Source organism: Schistocerca nitens, chromosome 1 (genome assembly GCF_023898315.1).
Source record: "Schistocerca nitens isolate TAMUIC-IGC-003100 chromosome 1, iqSchNite1.1, whole genome shotgun sequence".
NCBI classification, from domain to species: domain Eukaryota; kingdom Metazoa; phylum Arthropoda; class Insecta; order Orthoptera; family Acrididae; genus Schistocerca; species Schistocerca nitens.
The window spans coordinates 904,797,060-904,815,152 of NC_064614.1; the positions used below are offsets into that span (position 1 = coordinate 904,797,060).

The window sequence follows — 18,093 nt, forward strand, 5'->3', positions numbered from 1 at the left end:
AAAACACGAAATGTAGCTTTTAACAAGTTTCTATGAGTAAGTTAAATGATATATAAATGACAAATGAGATTAGGTATTGTACATCATCTCCACGTTCAGAGAACTAATGTGAAAAAAGCGGAGGGAGTGAAGCGGTACTTTTCAGATAGTATGTTTTATAAAATTATTACGTGACAATGCCTACCCGAGTTTCGTAAAAGCAGAAATGACAGTTTTCTATGGAGACTTACATCCACGGCACGAACAGGTAAAAAGGCCTTCCACATTGAGATCATGTGTATTTTTTTTTTTTTATTTCTGTGGCGCCCGCGCCGTTAAGCAGACAGATACGCGTGTGCTGAATTTGTGGCAGTTGCGGGCAGTCGTCAAAAGGAGGCGTGACGCCGCGGCGGCGGGCGCGCGAGGTCACAGCCGGGGCGACATATCGCGACTTCCCGCGCCCAACACGTCACGGCCGCACCAGCTCAGGGCGCGCTCGCTTTGTGGCTCGCCGTCCGACAACGGCCCGCGCCGACCTCCACACGCCACCGCGGAAGCCCTAGTACGAATTTGCAAAGCCTTATGGCCGTACATGTGGAGGAGGAGAGATCGCGACACGGTGGCGACATAAGATAAAAGCATAATTAAGCGGACGGAAAAAAATCGCAACATCACAAAATAATTAATGTAAAGTAATGAAATTTTAGGAATACACTTGTCTAGGTAGCATGTTTAAGCGTTTAATATTGCTAGATCACAGGTTAATGTAAGCGCGAGATAAGCCACCGCAAATGTGAAACGCTGGTATACTATTAACCGGTGTAACCCCCAGGAATGTTGAATACAAGCATGCAAAGGTGGACTCATAGTGTTATACAGCTGCTGGACGTTAATTTGTCGGATGGAGTTCCACAGTTTGTGGCACGGAGTCCAATGCCTGTTGCACTTAGTCGGTCAGTAAGGGACGGTTAATGCTATTTGTGGATTATGTTGGAGCTGTCATCCAATGATGTACCATATGTGCTCGATTGGAGACAGATATCGCTATCCAGCAGGTTGAGATAACATGTCAACACTCTGTAGCGTATGTTGCGTCACAACAGCGGTATGGGGGCGAGATTTATTCTGTTGAGAAATACCACCTGGAATACTGTTCGCCGGCCGCTGTGGACGAGCGGTTCTAGGCGCTTCAGTCCGGAACCGCGCTGCTGCTACGGTCGCAGGTTCGAATCCTGCCTCGGGCATGGATGTTTCTGATGTCCTTTGCTTACTTAGGTTTAAATAGTTCTATGTCTAGGGGACTGATGACCTCAGATGTTCCCATACTGCTTAGACCATTTGAACCATTTTTTGAATACTGTTCGTGGTTGGAAACACAACAAATCTCCAGGTTGAAGTACAAATTTGCAATCAGATTGCGTAACATTACTGCGAGAATGCTCCTGCTGTCATCCGAAATCGCAACCTAGGTGTGTCTAGCACGCCGACAGGTTGCCCTCAACTGGCCTCCTTCTCACCAACACACAGCCATCACTGGCACCGAACCAGCTTGCACCAGAAAATACGACAGACCACCACCCAGCTCTCCACTGAGTTTTAGCTTGACCCTACTGAAGTCGCAAATGGCGGTCTTTAGGGGTCTGTGGAATGCTAGCCCAGAGGTAACCTATTTGTAACTTCATGTGTCACTGTGGTGCCAACTGCTGCTCAAAGTGCTGCTGCAAATGCAGTACGATGCACCAGAGCCATGCACCGGAAACGATGGTCTTCCATCCTGGTAGTGCCACGTGGCTGTCCAGAGCCCGGTCTTCTTGCGACTGAACATGCAAACAGTCATGCACAGTGGTTACATCCCTGCAAAGTCGTTCTTAATTTTCGCAAAAGGAACATCCACCTCGTGTATAATTATGGCGAGGACGGGAAATGATCACTTTAATGCGGATGCACACCACGGTCGAGCTCTTACGGGAATCGGCGAGATGCCACGAGTAATGAAGGTAGTGGGCATGGGGCACTACTTTCGTAGTGTGTGGATGAAGTGACAAATTGCGTCTGACGGGAGGCGTACTGGGGTAGTCCGCACAGTTGTGGCAGCCACTGTGTCTGGAGGGCGCATTGGTCACTGCACCTGCATAGTAACCCTGAGACCCGGGTTCGAAACCGGGTCCGGCACAAATTTTCAACTTTCTCCACCGATTTAAGCCAATGTCTGCAACTCTTTTGTGTCTTAAATCTGGATTGATTTACGGGGATTAAAGCTTCTGTCTACCCGAATACGAGTCCAGCGCCTTACCCCTGCGGCATTTTTGCGTATAAGTAATGAAAGAAGTGAACGAAGAATTTCACAATTGGACAATAAGGGGGCAGATATCAGTGACAAGAACTTGAAGTTCAATTCCAAGTCCCCTTTCCCAGCTACTGTTAGTGGATGGACATGTATTTCTGCTCTTTCCTTTCTTCTTTTTATACTCTTCTTAAATAGTGCTATGAATTTATAATTTCATACTCCCAATTTCATCTACGAGGGTTGGAACTTTAAAGTGAGTGCAGTACGTGGTATAGCACTTAGCAGCCCCATCATTCAAACAAATCAGTAACAGCTTGCACTGTACGTGCTTGAACATTCTCCCACGAAATGATGGCCAGGTACTGCAGAAAGTGTCATCACTTCTGTCTCTAGGCTGTTCGTAGGTTGTGTTTCAAAAATGAACAGCATAGAGACAGAAGTGATGACACTTTCTGCAGTACCTGGCCATCATTTTGCAGGGCAATGCAGTCCAAGCTGTTACTGTTTTGTTTGACTTATGGGGCTGATAAGTGCTATACCACGTACTGCACTCCCCTGACTTAAGCCCTCGTAAGTGCAACTCCATTTCTAAACTGAAGGAAACACTTCAGTGCATTCGCTTCAGAACTGCTACAAATTCGTCGGGCAATAGACCGCCCCGCTCGAACTATCAACACAATTGGCACTGCTAAGGGTATCCTACGACTTCCACATCGCTGGCAACGGGCTATACCAATGCGGGTGACTACTGTGAAGATCAGTAAAACTTTGAAACACGTATTGATTTTGTACGAGCTGTAAATAAATATTGCCAATGTTAAAGTTCCAACCCTCATATTTTTCTTTAAAAAATAACTGTAATTGCTGCAAGTAAATAAAAGCTAATACCACGAAACTGACGTAAGTCGTCAAGCAGCCCCATCCCCACATGGTGCAGCATGAGCAACAGTGCCCGTGGCTGCAGGATGAGAGATTTGTGTGAGTACTAAGGCCTACATGAAGTAATAGGAGGGCAGACCCTTGTAATCATAATGCAGCTTGGGGGGGGGGGGGGATGCAGCGACAAGAAGAATTAAGGGTAGATAAAGCAAAGAGAGAAATAATGAATAAAAAAGATATGCTGATGATCAAAACCGAGAAAAGTGCTAGAGAGGAGATGAAGAAAGCAAAGCAATAGAAGCAAGAGACTTCAGACTGAGACTGATAAAGAAACCTTTGTTCAATAGAGAAATAACGGCATTCTCGACCTTAGTAAAATACTTGTAGAGAAATACGTCGTGAAGTTGATGCTTTTGATCAGAAGAGGTGATTAATGTGGCATTAATGAGGGATTCGGTTATAGTTAATTTAGGTATGGATAATAGCAGGGGAAGGAAAACAATAGGCCACAAACAAATAAAACTTACTACCAACAATGTAATACATACATTGAGTCGTTTGAGTCGCTATTCCTTGATTCATAAGCCAAACATAGCAGTTTTAGCCTTAAAACAAGACGTAACCTCATAAACTGTTTCTACAAATGAGCCGATGGTCATTTCATAATTTCTCAGTCTATGTCATTTTATGTCTCGCTTAAGTCGCACTTCCTCCGACTGATTTTTCTGCTTTTCCTTTCTGGCGTAGGATTATGTACAATTTGCTCTTTCATAACAACATTTTTCCTTCTAACTCTCACTCTACGTCATCCAGCCACTCCCACTTGTTTAACAATCCTAAAATTGACACCGCGTGATAGGTTGAGGTTAGCTGAGTGACGTGCTTGCTGTCTCACAACGTGTCGTATCAACCATTGCCCTCTTTTATACAGGTTGCCTCACAAATTTGTTTTCTCTCCAGTCCGATTCAGTACCTCCTCATTAGTTATTTTCCCTACCCAGCTGATCTTCAGAAAACTTCCTGAGTGAATAGCTTATCGTCCACGTTTCACTTCAATGCACGGCGACGCTCTACACAAATACCGTAGCAAAGACTTCCTGACACACAAATACACATTCGATGTTAACTGATTTCTCTTCTTCAGAAACCCTTTTCTTGTGATTGCCAGTTTAAATTTTTTTATCCTCTCTACTTCAGCCATCGTGGTTTTATGCCCTAATAGCAAAGCTCGTCTACAGCTACTAGTGTGCCATTTATTAACCTAATTCCCTCTACACTGTCCGATTTAACTTGACTACATACCATTACCCTTGTTTAGATTTTGTTAATATTCATGGTATGTTGTTGTTGTTGTTGTGGTCTTCAGTCCTGAGACTGGTTTGATGCCCGCATCTCGTGGTCGTGCGGTAGCGTTCTCGCTTCCCACGCCCGGGTTCCCGGGTTCGATTCCCGGCGGGGTCAGGGATTTTCTCTGCCTCGTGATGGCTGGGTGTTGTGTGCTGTCCTTAGGTTAGTTAGGTTTAAGTAGTTCTAAGTTCTAGGGGACTTATGACCACAGCAGTTGAGTCCCATAGTGCTCAGAGCCATTTGAACCATTTGAACTGGTTTGATGCAGCTCTCCGTGCTACCCTATCCTGTGCAAGTTTCTTCATCTCCCAGTACCTACTTCAACCTACATTCTTCTGAGTCTGCTTAGTGTATTCATCTCTTGGTCTCCCTCTACGATTTTTACCCTCCACGCTGCCCTCCAATGCTAAATTTGTGATCCCTTGATGCCTGAGAATATGTCCTACCAACCGGTCCCTTCTTCTCGTCAAGTTGCACCACAAACTCCTCTTCTCCCCAATTCTATTCAATACCTCCTCATTAGTTATGTGATCTACCCATCTAATCTTCAGCATTCTTCTGTAGCACCACATTTCGAAAGCTTCTATTCTCCTCCTGTCCGAACTATTTATAGTCCATGTTTCACTTCCACACATGCCTACACTCAATACAAATACTTTCAGAAACGACTTCCTGACACTTAAATTTATACTCGATGTTAACAAATTTCTCTTCTTCAGAAACGCTTTCCTTGCCATTGCCAGTCTACATTTTACATCTTCTCTACTTCGACCATCATCAGTTATTTTGCTCCCCAAATAGCAAAACTCCGTTACTACTTTGTCTCATTTCCTAATCTAATTCCCGCAGCATCACCCGACTTAATGCGACTACATTCCATTATCCTCGTTTTGCTTTTGTTGATGTTCATCATATATCCTCCTTTCAAGACACTGTCCATTCCGTTCAACTGCTCTTCCAAGTCCTTTGCCGTCTCTGACAGAATTACAATGTCATCGGCGAACCTCAAAGCTTTTATTTCTTTTCCATGGATTTTAATACCTACTCCGAATTTTTCTTTTGTTTCCTTTACTGCTTGCTCAATATACAGATTGAATAACATCGGGGAGAGTCTGCAACCCTGTCTCACTCCGTTCCCAACCACTGCTTCCCTTTCATGTCCCTCGATTCTTATAACTGCCATCTGGATTCTGTACAAATTGTAAATAGCCTTTCGGTCCCTGTATTTTACCCCTGACAACTTCAGAATTTGAAAGAGATTATTCCAGTAAACATTGTCAAAAGCTTTATCTAAGTCTACAAATGCTAGAAACGTAGGTTTGTCTTTCCTTAATCTTTCTTCTAAGATAAGTAGTAAGGTCAGTATTGCCTCACGTGTTCCAATATTTCTACGGAATCCAAACTGATCTTCCCCGATGTCGGCTTCTACCAGTTTTTCCATTCGTCTGTACAGAATTCGCGTTAGTATTTTGCCGCTGCGACTTATGAAACTGATAGTTCGGTAATTTTCACATCTCTCAACACCTTCTTTCTTTGGGATTGGAATTGTTATATTCTTCTTGAAGTCTGAGGGTACTTCACCTGTCTCATACATCTTCCTCACCAGATGGTAGAGTTTTGTCAGGACTGGCTCTCCCAAGGCCGTCAGCAGTTCTAATGGAATGTTGTCTACTCCCGGGGCCTTGTTTCGGCTCAGGTCTTTCAGTGCTCTGTCAAACTCTTCACGCAGTATCGTATCTCCCATTTCATCTTCATCTACATTCTCTTCCATTTCTATAATATTGTCCTCAAGTACATCGCCCTTATATAGACCCTCTATATACTCCTTCCATCTTTCTGCTTTCCCTTCTTTGCTTAGAACTGGGTTTCCATCTGAGCTCTTGATATTCATACAAGTGGTTCTCTTTTTTCCAAACGTCTCTTTAATTTTCCTGTAGGCAGTATCTATCTTACCCCGAGTGAGATAAGCCTCTACATCCTTACATTTGTCCTCTAGCCATCCCTGCTTAGCCATTTTGCACTTCCTGTCGATCTCATTTTTGAGACGTTCATGGTATATCGTCCTGTTAAAGTTCATACTATTTCTTCCATGCTGTTCAAATTATCTCCCCAGCCCTTTGAAATTTCTCACAGAATTGCTGTGTCATGGGCTTCTTCAAGAGCAGCTGGGCAGACCTTATAGTCAGTAGATACTTTGCATTTACTTAAACGATTTATCGAAGTTATGCGATACCAGATTGTTTGCACGTATTTCTGTCATCGAGTTAAAAATTAATCACGATCAGTAAAGACATCAATATAATTTACACATGGTGTAGCATGAGGAAGTCCACATAAAATTAGAAAAAGGTCGTAAATTCATAAAACGAACATGAAAATATTTGAGAATTCGATCGTTGAAAACAGAATGTTGCTGTGAAACGAAGCAACGATTCTATTCGCTAATCGAAACTATTTTCGTAGTTCCATGACTGTAGAAGAAGCCAGGCTTATTTCTGTTTCTTTACACGGGTATGCCACCGCAAAGAGTTCTGGGATTAAAATGCGACTGAAACTGAAATAATATAAGACAAATAAGAATTTACGGTTACTTACATGCGTGACAGCATTTCAGAGAGTGACGCTGGTTTTTCACAGATAGAGAAAATAAATTATATGAGATCAACACGAAAGTACTAACTGAAGACGTTCTTTAGTCGGCTACCTGCAATTGACCTGAATGAGACTTCAAGCTAGTAATTTGTTTTCTTTCTATGAAATGATTATAGGGCTAACAGACATTATAGTTAGTAAACATTTTGTAATGTCGGGACGGAATTATCAGAGAATTACTAGCTGAATTACTTTTATGATGAAGTTTTCGTACGGCGTGGGCGAAAAATTGAACATAGCAAAGGCTACAAACTATCTACGTTAAAACACTGCTGATTCATGTTACCTCACAAGGACTCGAACAAAAAGATTTATGTTTTTAAATGCGAGCTATAAGGCCATCACTGGGCGGGTTGGCCATCTACTGACGGCACTGCTCTCAGATTACGGTAGAGGAAGGATCAAATTCCTCTCCGTTAATCCAGAATTAGCATTTCCTTGGTTCCCCTACTCCTTTAGCACAAATGCTGGGCTCGTTCCACTAGGAAGAACGTGAGCGACTTTCTTTTTTTTTATCTTGTAAAATGGGAACAAGGCCTTTTGTGCCTTTTACCTAGAGCGGATGTCAGTTCTTAAGCTTCCGTAGTTCTCCTTTTGATAACTGTCAGTTGTTAACAACATTTTTATTCGAAACACTGCACAGGCAGAAAATTTATTACGGTGTGTTCTATAGGACAGTGAAAACGATAAGAGATTTTCACGGATAATTAAAAAAATAATATGGCCAAGAATTTTTGTCCTGAACAATGAACAGGATACACGTGAATTATTTGAGGTAAGGAAATGGTATGCTTTGGTGAATCTTCTAAATGATGTGGTCAGAAGTATTCATGCTGCTCGTACTCTTGGTTGTGGTAGGTGTGTCCTTAATTATGGACAGATATTACCTAGTGTTGGAGGGTATTGCTGTCATAAATTTTGCTGTATTTCATTTCTGTTACGGTCTTTCACCAATTTCATCTGGACTGCAAATTACTGTAAATTATACAGGCGTCATTACTAATTATTATTAATTTTAACTCGATGACAGAAATATATGAAAACAATCTCAGATCACAGTCTTCGATCCATCGTCTATGTAAGTGCAGTGCACCTTCCCTGTACTTAAGTGTTCAGTGAAGACACAGCACACAACTCGGTATACTGGTTACTGAAGTTTTGTTGACCTAACCACATGTCTTAGTGCAAGGCATTGAAGATATGCATGGATGTAATTTTGGAAATAATGAAAACCAAAGGAGTATTCAAATTTGCGATCACAAATTGCAGAATATAGAATTTCTTAATCGACCAGCCTTTTTTCATGGTATTAAAGATGCGCTGAAATTTTTCATCCACAGTACGAAAGATGCACCGAAACGTTTCATCTTCAATAAAATCCTACGAACTTCATTGTATGCACGTATAGAATACATACTAGTACACAAAAGCACACCGGTGGCATTGATACTTCGTAGTATAGCAATCAGTGCCGAAGTTTCACAACACTTTAGCTTCTTACTGCACTGAAAATAATGGAAGTGCAGTTATATATTTAGAGCTTCATTTTAATCATGGTAACGGTACGACGATAACTAAAATTGGTATAAATGCTAAGGATACGAGATAATAGTACGCAAGCAGAATAACTATTATCGTATGCTATGACGAAGGAAGATTAAGGAAACCAAAAGAGAAAGAAACAAATAGGGAGGTAAAATTTGGCAGACACCATAAACACATGAGACAAACGCCACGGATGTGTGAAAGAGGGACGGATGCTGGTAGATCAGCAATTTTTTGTCTCATTTGTATTTTCTGGGGTTCTTTATTAGAGAATTTGCCAATTATAGACCGCTTAGAACCTAAATCTATGGTGCAATCTTATTCTTCTTATCTTCCCAGGAGTTCTTCATACGTTAGCTGATGGCCTGCCTCTGTTCATTTGCCATTACCCTCCCAGGTTGGGGTTTTTGTTGTTGTGTAGGAAATTTTGCAATATGTGTCTGTAGCCAGAAATTTTCCCTGTCCTGTATGGTGTCTTCTATGTCATTAAGTTTTCTTAAATCCCTTCTTGTCTCTTCCAGTTATCTCGCGGTGATTTTTAATTTAGAAATGAAATTAAAACTTTTCTTCGTTAGTCTGTAGTCATTCATTCTGCAGATGTTACCGTAATATTTTAATCTCTGCTTAATTGCGTTTGTGATTGTTCCCATGCCTGTGTATAGATGTTAATTGGTTCTCTTCGTCCAGTTGTTCTTTTGTAGTCCTTTTCAAACTATTTTAATTCCTGTATTTTTCAATTCTTCTAGTTCACCTCTTTTATGCAGTGTTAGACGATCAGATCCGTATAGTGTTTCCCGTTTAATTACTGATACGTAGTGTTTTATTTCTTCCTGGAATGATAATGACCTTTATTATATCTATTCTGAGTGAGTTTGTACGCTAATTCCAGTTTCTTCGACCTTTATTTACTTGTGGTGTCACCTAATCCATTTGATTGTGTCCATTCTCCCAAATATTCTAACGTATTAACTCTTTTGATTTTTCCATGCTATGTTTGTATACATTTTTTCATACTGTGTTCACGTTCAATGTATGTCGTTTCCTCATACCATATTTTTAATCTTGTTTTAGATGCACTTTTTCTTTGTATATATTTCTGCCATAGAAAATATTGCAGTATCGTCAACAAAAGTGAGTTATATCACCGCATATCTTCCTCTTCCTTGACTTTGATGGATTCCTTCAATGTTTTCTCTTTCAGTTTTTTTATCCCACTCTCTCATGACCTGGTCTGAGACCAGGTAGAAGATAGTTGGTTAGAGTCTATCACTCTGCCGAACACAATGTCAATTCTTCTCCTAGAAATTTGACTTTTGAAGTTGAGTATATGAGTGTCTGATCGACTAACTTTCTGGTGGTTTTGGCAATATCTGCTTCTTCCAGAAATACTGTCCGTCTGTCTGCGGAATAGTAGTTTCATTTTAAATCAATGAATGTAACGACCGTTACGATTCCGCATTGTTTTGAACCTGAGGATTGTTTTCAAGTTAGAAACTTGCCCTGGGAACGATCTGTTTTTTTCTAAACTCCGCTTACTACTCGCCAACTGTGTTTTCTGCTTGGTCGTCTCGTGTTTTATTCAGTGGAGCTTTGGATATAATTTTGTAGGTCATTGGAAGCAGAGATATGCGTTGGTAATTGTTGGTGTCCGTCCCGTCTCCCTTCTTATGTAGTGGATTAATTATGGTTTGTTTCTAGTCGTCTGGTATTCTTCATTTCTCCCAGAAAACTATAATAACCCCATAAATAGATTCATCTGCCCGCTTCCTTCCCAGTTTCCACATTTCATTTAATATCCCACCGTTTCCTGCCGCTCTGCTCTTTTTCAGCTGACCGATGTATTGTTCAGTTTGATGCAGTGGCGGTGTTTCTGAAGGGGGTTTTCCTTTTGAGGCAGCCTGTAAATTACTAGTGTTGATTCCTCACGGCTTAGAAGATTTTTGAAGCATTTTGCTAGTAATTCACAGCTGTCTTTATTGTTGGTAATTAGTTTGTCTCTTTAATGAGGTGAAGGCTCACCAGCTTGTACTCTGTTACTTTTTCCTTGAAAACTTTGTAGAAGTGTCTAGTGGTGTTCTGCCTGAAATTTGTATCTATTTCCTACAATCTTTTTGTGTGATATTTCCATTCCTCTGTCCGAATAATTTTTGATATGTTTTCTGATCGCCGTGGACTTGCTCCTGCCTCCATCCTTTGAAGACGTTCCATTCTTTCCAACCCGTTAGTCTATGCTCTTTGTCACTTACCTTATTCTATCAACTATCTGTCCCTCTTGTTCGTGGTTGTTCTAGTTCTTTCACCGTTTCTATCTTTGCTTCTCTGATCTCATACCCATTTATCATCGTTTTTGTGAGATGCTTTTTAACGAATGCGTTCCTGTTCTCTGAGAGAAATTTTTTGTAAATTCTATGGACTGCTTTAATTTTGAGGTCTGTTTTTTTATTGATATTTGGTTTTCAGATCTGTTAAAAAATGATCCGAATCAATGCCTGGTCCTCTTCTGACCCGTGCGTTCATGAGTTCTCTATGGTTTGTTTGGTTGTTGCCACATGGTAGAGATGGTACAAACCCAAACACGTATTAGCGGAACACCAGGCCCCTTTCTCCTTGGTAACTTTTTGAGACAGATTGGCATTAGTTTAATGCCGAATTCTCTGCAACAATTGATGAGCCTTTCTGCATTCTTATTGCCGCGTTTGTGTACAGGAAAATGTCCTACTACAGCCTTGTATTTCTCTTCGCTAACCATCTGTGCGTGGATGTCTCCTATGAGTAATTTTATGTGGTGGTATGGTATTTTCGATATCTCATTTTCTAGTTTTCCCCAAAATTGTCCTTCTTCTTATGGATTTCTTTCTGTTATTGTTCGTAGATTCATAAGTATTAATGATGGTATAGCTATTGTTTGCTGATCTAAGCGTGAGAGATGATATTCCATCCGATGGGGACGCAAAATTTATTATGGATTCTATAGATTACGTTTGACCACGAAAGCTTTTCCAAGCATGGTGACTTTCTCTTTGTTCTTTATCATGGGCTTCCCTTTATAAATATGGTAGCCTTCTGATTGAAACACTTTCTCATCTCCGTTTCTGGTTTCTTGAAGTGCGTCTGTTTAATAATCTGACAATTGTTTGAGTTTCTTAGTCTCTACTACACTGTCCAATGGGCCTAGCCTTGCACATGGTTTCTCTTAGACATCTAAGAAGCTCCGTCTATTCCTTACATGAATCCTGGGCTCTCCATAATCCGATGGTCTAGTTGCATCAATGTTTCCAGGGATGAAGGATTGCTTACCTCCTGAAGTACTTTTCCGTTCAGTGTTTATCATCATGTCTTGGTTGAAACTAAATTAAGAAAGGGTCTTAACCCCTTTGTGAGATGTTGCATCTGTTATCGAATCGCCAGACCGCTTTTAACAGGCAGCACAATATGGGAACAGACGCATTTCGTAGCCGACCACTTTTGTAAACAATCACTACTAATTTTTGCAGCCGGCCATTAACTTGTAGATAGTCGCTAAACATTTAGCAGCTTGTTACAACTCATACGTGACGTGGATTTTTGTTCTGCTTGGTGGGCTGCCTCTTGCGCTAGATACGCCGTACTGAGGTCCATCCTCTCATTCACTACCGTTGACGCATCACTGTCAGGAGAAAATGACGGGATCACTTTCTTTGGCATTGAGATTAATATCTTCAACCATCTCATCTCTCTAGGGATGTAAGGAATTGTGTTTCCTAGCAGAATGCTTTTCTTGTAGACTTCTTTCGAATCTGCAACAAATCGTAGAACAGAACATAAGAGTTTGGGGTATCTGTCCTCATGAATTGGTCTCGCAGAAGTTGCCACAAGCTTAAGGTCAATTTCCTTTGGCTTTTTTCTTGGCTCTATTATGTAATATCCGGCAAGAATTCATGTTCAGCCATTATACATTCATTCTATGGAAAATATCTGTTTTATGAAAGCCACTTTCTGAAATCGCTAGTGTAGCCGCATTCATTCCTGCAGAGTTGAAAATATTTTCAAATTTGTGTTTATTGATCTTCGTTGCTCCTTCTGTATTACGAAAGGAGATTATACATTCATTGTCGTTGTATGATTTTAGTGGCTTACAGTGACGTGTCTAATGGCGGGGGGGGGGGGGGGGTGGTCTGAGTGGTGGAGACGTATGATACTTACTTTATTTTGTTCAACATTTCACGACACATGTCCATCCACAAAGAATTTGCAGTTACCAGGAATCCTGAGACACTGCGTTTAGATTTTAGGAATGCTTCTCCATTAATGCATTCTGGATTCTGTCACCGTTTTCGAGGACCCATTGGGAAATCCGTCACGAATTCCAGATAATTTTTTAAAATATGGTCATAAGTAGTGGTTCGCTGGGGCTGAGGGGGGAGGGGAGGGCTGCACAAGCAAAGATGGTGACAAGTAGCCCCCTTTTACACACACGTCTGTCCACAGATTTTCTTACTCTTCCAGTAGAAATATTTCTTGTGGACTTCTTGTAATTTGCGAAGCTGATCCACCTGCATCCTAAAGCAGGTAAGGCTTGTCCGGTAAATTATTATACTCTGCAGTTTTACTCAAGGAAAGGAATGGAGCAACATGCTCTTTATTAACACCATTGCATCTCGCTAGGGAAATTCTTCCTGCTTTACATACGTATCAGGAAGTGAAAACTTTCCTGTTTTACACAATACTGTAATCGTAAATTTCACGAGGGTATAGAAATATAGTATTAAGCATCCTGACCACATTAAAAGAGAGGATGGCCACAAACCATCGTCGTCCTAGGAGAGGGCTATCCCAATGCCTTGAGCAGTGTGCGGTCGCGTTGCAAAAGCCTTACCCGGTGCAGACAGAGCAGATCAAGCAAACAGCTAATATAGGAAATGTATGTTTTTGCGCACACCACGAAGAGAACACGACCACCAGAAGCCATGAGCTCGTTTGCAGGCAAGGACCAATCATCGACAAGCCGGATAGTCCACAAATAGCCTCCTACCTACCCTCTCCAAATCATCATGACTTTATTCTCAGGCGAATAATGTTAAAGATATATCACATACTGACACCGACAATCTGCAATTAATAGGAACACCATTCCTCCAGTAAAAGCTCTCTTGCCCTGAGGAAGATCGTTGTAATACGGCCGAAACTTCGGTTTTTGGGTTTATTTTTTAAAATATGTTGTATTATGTACAATGATGCGGTACGAACTCAGAAGAATTTCAGTCACCTTGACGCAGGATGTGCAAACCGCGTTGTTATGTCTTTTAGTCAGTCTCCACCCATGATTTTCTAGGCTGAGAATGCATGATTTGCTTTGTTGATGTTTACGGACTATTAGACAGCCTACATTACTTTATTTTAATCCATCGAGAAGCTACATGCAAGTAGCTTCATGAATCTGGAACGATTGGATTTTCTTGTTCTGACAAGGGGACCTCCCCATCGCACCCCCTCAGATTTAGTTATAAGTTGGCACAGTGGATAGGCCTTGAAAAACTGAACACAGATCAATCGAGAAAACAGGAAGAAGTTGTGTGGAACTATGAAAAAAATAAGCAATATATACAAACTGAGTAGTCCATACGCAACATAGGCAAATCATGGAGAGTATGAGCGCAGGAGTGCCGTGGTCCCGTGGTTAGCGTGAGCAGCTGCGGAACGAGAGGTCCTTGGTTCAAGTTTTCCATCGAGTAAAAAGTTTAATTTTTTATTTTCGAAAAGTTATGATCTGTCCGTTCGTTCATTGACGTCTCTGTTCACTGTAATATGTTTAGTGTCTGTGTTTTGCGACCGCACCGCAAAACCGTGCGATTAGTAGACGAAAGGACGTGCCTCTCCAATGGGAAGCAAAAAGATTTGACCGCAAGGTTATAGGTCAACCGATTCCTTCACAGGAAAACACGTCTGATATATTCTATACGACACTGGTGACGGCATGTGCGTCACATGGCAGGAATATGTTGTCGACCCACCTAACTTGTACACTTGGCGAATGGGTGAAAAGATTCTTCTACCTTGCCCGATTTAGGTTTTCTTTTGGATGTGATAATCACTCCCAAAAAAGTGATCGCATCAGACGGACTGACGGACAGACAATAATTGTCTGAAAATAAAAAATTTAACTTTTCACTCAAGGGAAGAATTGAACCAAGGACCCCCCATTCCGCAGCTGCTCACGCTAACCACGGGACCACGGCGCTCCTGAGCTCAATCTCTCCTTGATTTGCCTATGTTGCGTATGGACTACTCAGTTTGTATATTTTGCTTATTTTTTTCATAGTTCCACACAACTTCTTCCTGTTTTCTCGATTGATCTGTGTTCAGTTTTTCCAGGCCTATCCACTGTGCCAACTTATAACTAAATCTGAGGGGGGTGCCATGGGGAGGTTCCCTTGTGAGAATGCATGATTTGCTTTGTTGATTTTTACGGACTATTAGACAGCCTACATTACTTTATTTCAATCCATCGAGAAGCTACATGCAAGTAGCTTCATGAATCTGGAACGATTTGATTTTCTTGTTCTTCACTAAAGTTCAGTAACCATCATTAACTTTACTGCAGTACCTTTTTCAATTTCCAGTCATATTTGTAGACAGGAAAGTGGCACCACAAATAATTTCGCTACTTGGCGCTGACTTGTAGCTTCACAAAGAAGAAGTTTATCTTACACGTTTTCCCATGTGCGATAGAAAACGAAAACTATTAATACTTAATGAAAACATAATAATACTTGCAACAAGGTGATATAAGAAATGTTGACCCTTTCTCACCCACTGTATTGACCCAATTCGCCAGAATTTGCAAAATAGTTTTTTTTTCCTCAAGTGGGTAACGCTGAGCAAGCATATTAACGTAACAGTAACGCAATGACCTCTCCTCCAGTAAAAAAACTTACTGTGAAATTAACACTCAATAAATTACTACTATCAGAAATATAATAATTTGAATAGGAAACTGATTTACATAGTAGAATATTTTTAGAGCTTACGAAAAACTGGACAATCTGCCATAAATCTTAACAAAGCAATGCAACACTATTGGCAAGGTCCTAGTTTTCGACTTATACACGGAGTTCAGTCACCACTGTGTACTGACACTTTGCCACTTTGAATGTGACGATCAGGAGGAAATTTGTAGAAGTGATTCGATCCAAACCTCGGCCCGATTCGATAGATCTTACCCTAGCTCCACAAGCCATCTTACGGTGTATATGGTGGACCGTGCTTCGAGTACCATTGTTTTTAGTAGTCATTATGTGATACGTCTGGAAATAAGTAACGATTTTTGAGCTCTCCTGCAAACGTAAGCTCTCAGAATTTTGCCTCTAAACCTCTCCATTATGCACAACGCCTCTATTCTGGTGTCTACCGGTGGAGTCCGTTCAGCGTCCTCATAATGCCTGTTTTCGACTAAATGATCGAGTTAGGAGGCGCGTCACCGTTAGTTGGATCATACGTATCTTTCTTGTTAGCGAAAAGTGTAAGAGCCCCAGACTAATGAGCAGTACTCAGAAACCGGTCGAAAACGTTTTTGTAAGACAGTTCTTTGATTGATTAATTACATTTCCTTAAGATTCTACCAACGATGCGAAATCTAGAATCTGATTTTCCTACATTTTCTTGACCTTGTCACTTCATTTTAAGTCGCTCCAGATAGTTGTTCTTAGATATATCATGACAGCTACTATTTCAAATGCATTTTTACAATAATGTAATCGACCAACAGATGATCTCTTCAACTTTTTATATGCAGTACATCACATTTATTTATACTCATCAGTCGTAGATCCTTTGCAAGTCTTCCTAAATTTCGCTACAGTTTACCAGCATCTTGCAAGGGTCCTAAAGATAACAGTAACGTCTTTGAATGGCCTTCATTGTTACAATCTAAATGATTAATGTTTTTGCTGTCGTTGTTCTTTTAGTCTTCAACGAGATGACTGGTTTGATACAGTGCTCCACACTAGTCTACCTTATGCAAGACTCTTCATATCTAACACCTGCAACCTAAATCAATTTGAACCTCTTAACTGTATTCATGACTAAATCTCCCACTACAATATTTAGCCCTCACACTTCCTTCCATTGCCAAATTGATTCTATCTTGATGCCACAGGATGTGTCCTATCAACCCTTCTATTCGTTTAGGCAGTTTGTGACGTAAGTATCCTTTTTCCCCACTTAGATTTAGTACCTCGTTGTTAGTTATGGGGTCTACCCATCTAATCTTCAGTATCCTTGTATAGCACCACATTTCAAACGTTTCTGTACTCTTCTTGTTTGAACCGCTTACTGTCCACATTTCACTTCTGTGAAAGGCTGCGCCGGCCGGTGTGGCCGTGCGGTTAAAGGCGCTTCAGTCTGGAACCGCGTGACCGCTACGGTCGCAGGTTCGAATCCTGCCTCGGGCATGGATGTGTGTGATGTCCTTAGGTTAGTTAGGTTTAATTAGTTCTAAGTTCTAGGCGACTGGTGACCTCAGAAGTTAAGTCGCATAGTGCTCAGAGCCATTTTTGTAAAAGGCTGCACTGCAGGAAAATAGCTTAAGAGAAGATTTTCTAACATCTAAACGCATGTAAGAAGTTAAAAAAATACAATTTTTGTCAAAAATGTTTTCTTGCTGCGCCCAGCCTACATTTTACATTTTTCTACTTCGATATTTCTCAGTTATTTTATTGCTCAAGTCGCAAAATTCATCTACTACGTTCAGCTTCTTATTTTCGAATCCTACTCCGTCAGAGTCGCCTGATTTTCGTCCAACTCCTTCTTCGTCTCTGTAGGAATTAAAATATCTTCGGCAAACTTCAATGTTTTTATTTCTTTTTCCCTAAATTTTAATTCTCCCTACCAAATTCTTCAATATTTTCTTTACTGATTGTCAATATACAAAGTGAATAACATTCGAGATAAGCTTCAACCCCGCCTCATTCCCTTATCAAACACAGTTTTTCTTTCATGTCCTTCGAATAATACAACTTCAGTCTAATTTCTGCATCAGTTGTGTACAACTGGAACCTTCAGAGTTTCGAACACTGTAGCCCAGTCAACATCGTCAACAGCGTTCTATAAATCTACAACTGTTAGGAAGGCAGGTTTTCGTCTCTTGTAGGATAATATGTAGGATCACTGTTACCTCAAGTATTCCTACATATCTGTTAATCAAAACTGATATTTAGAAAAGTGGCTTCTACCAGTTTTTTTTTAATTTTTATGTATATAATTCGTGTCAATATATTTCAATCGCGACTTTTTAAATTGATAGTTCAGTAGTATTAACCTCTTTCAGCCTCGGCCCTCTTTGAAACGGAATTATTGCATTGTTCCTGAAGTATATACGTAATTTTCGCGTCAAATATATCTTACACATCAGATAGAATAGTTTTATC

The 18,093-nt window shown here is 40.8% G+C and overlaps 1 protein-coding gene across 1 annotated transcript in view; it reads left to right on the forward strand.

Moving 5' to 3' along the window:
* Window positions 1-205: 205 nt before the first annotated feature.
* Window positions 206-18,093, forward strand: part of LOC126211907 (basic proline-rich protein-like) — a 29,552-nt gene continuing 11,664 nt past the window's right edge. Inside the window, exons 1-2 of the mRNA XM_049940006.1 lie at window positions 206-247; window positions 353-541. Coding sequence (XP_049795963.1) covers window positions 206-247; window positions 353-541 — 231 coding nt within the window. The remainder of the gene's footprint in view (window positions 248-352; window positions 542-18,093) is intronic.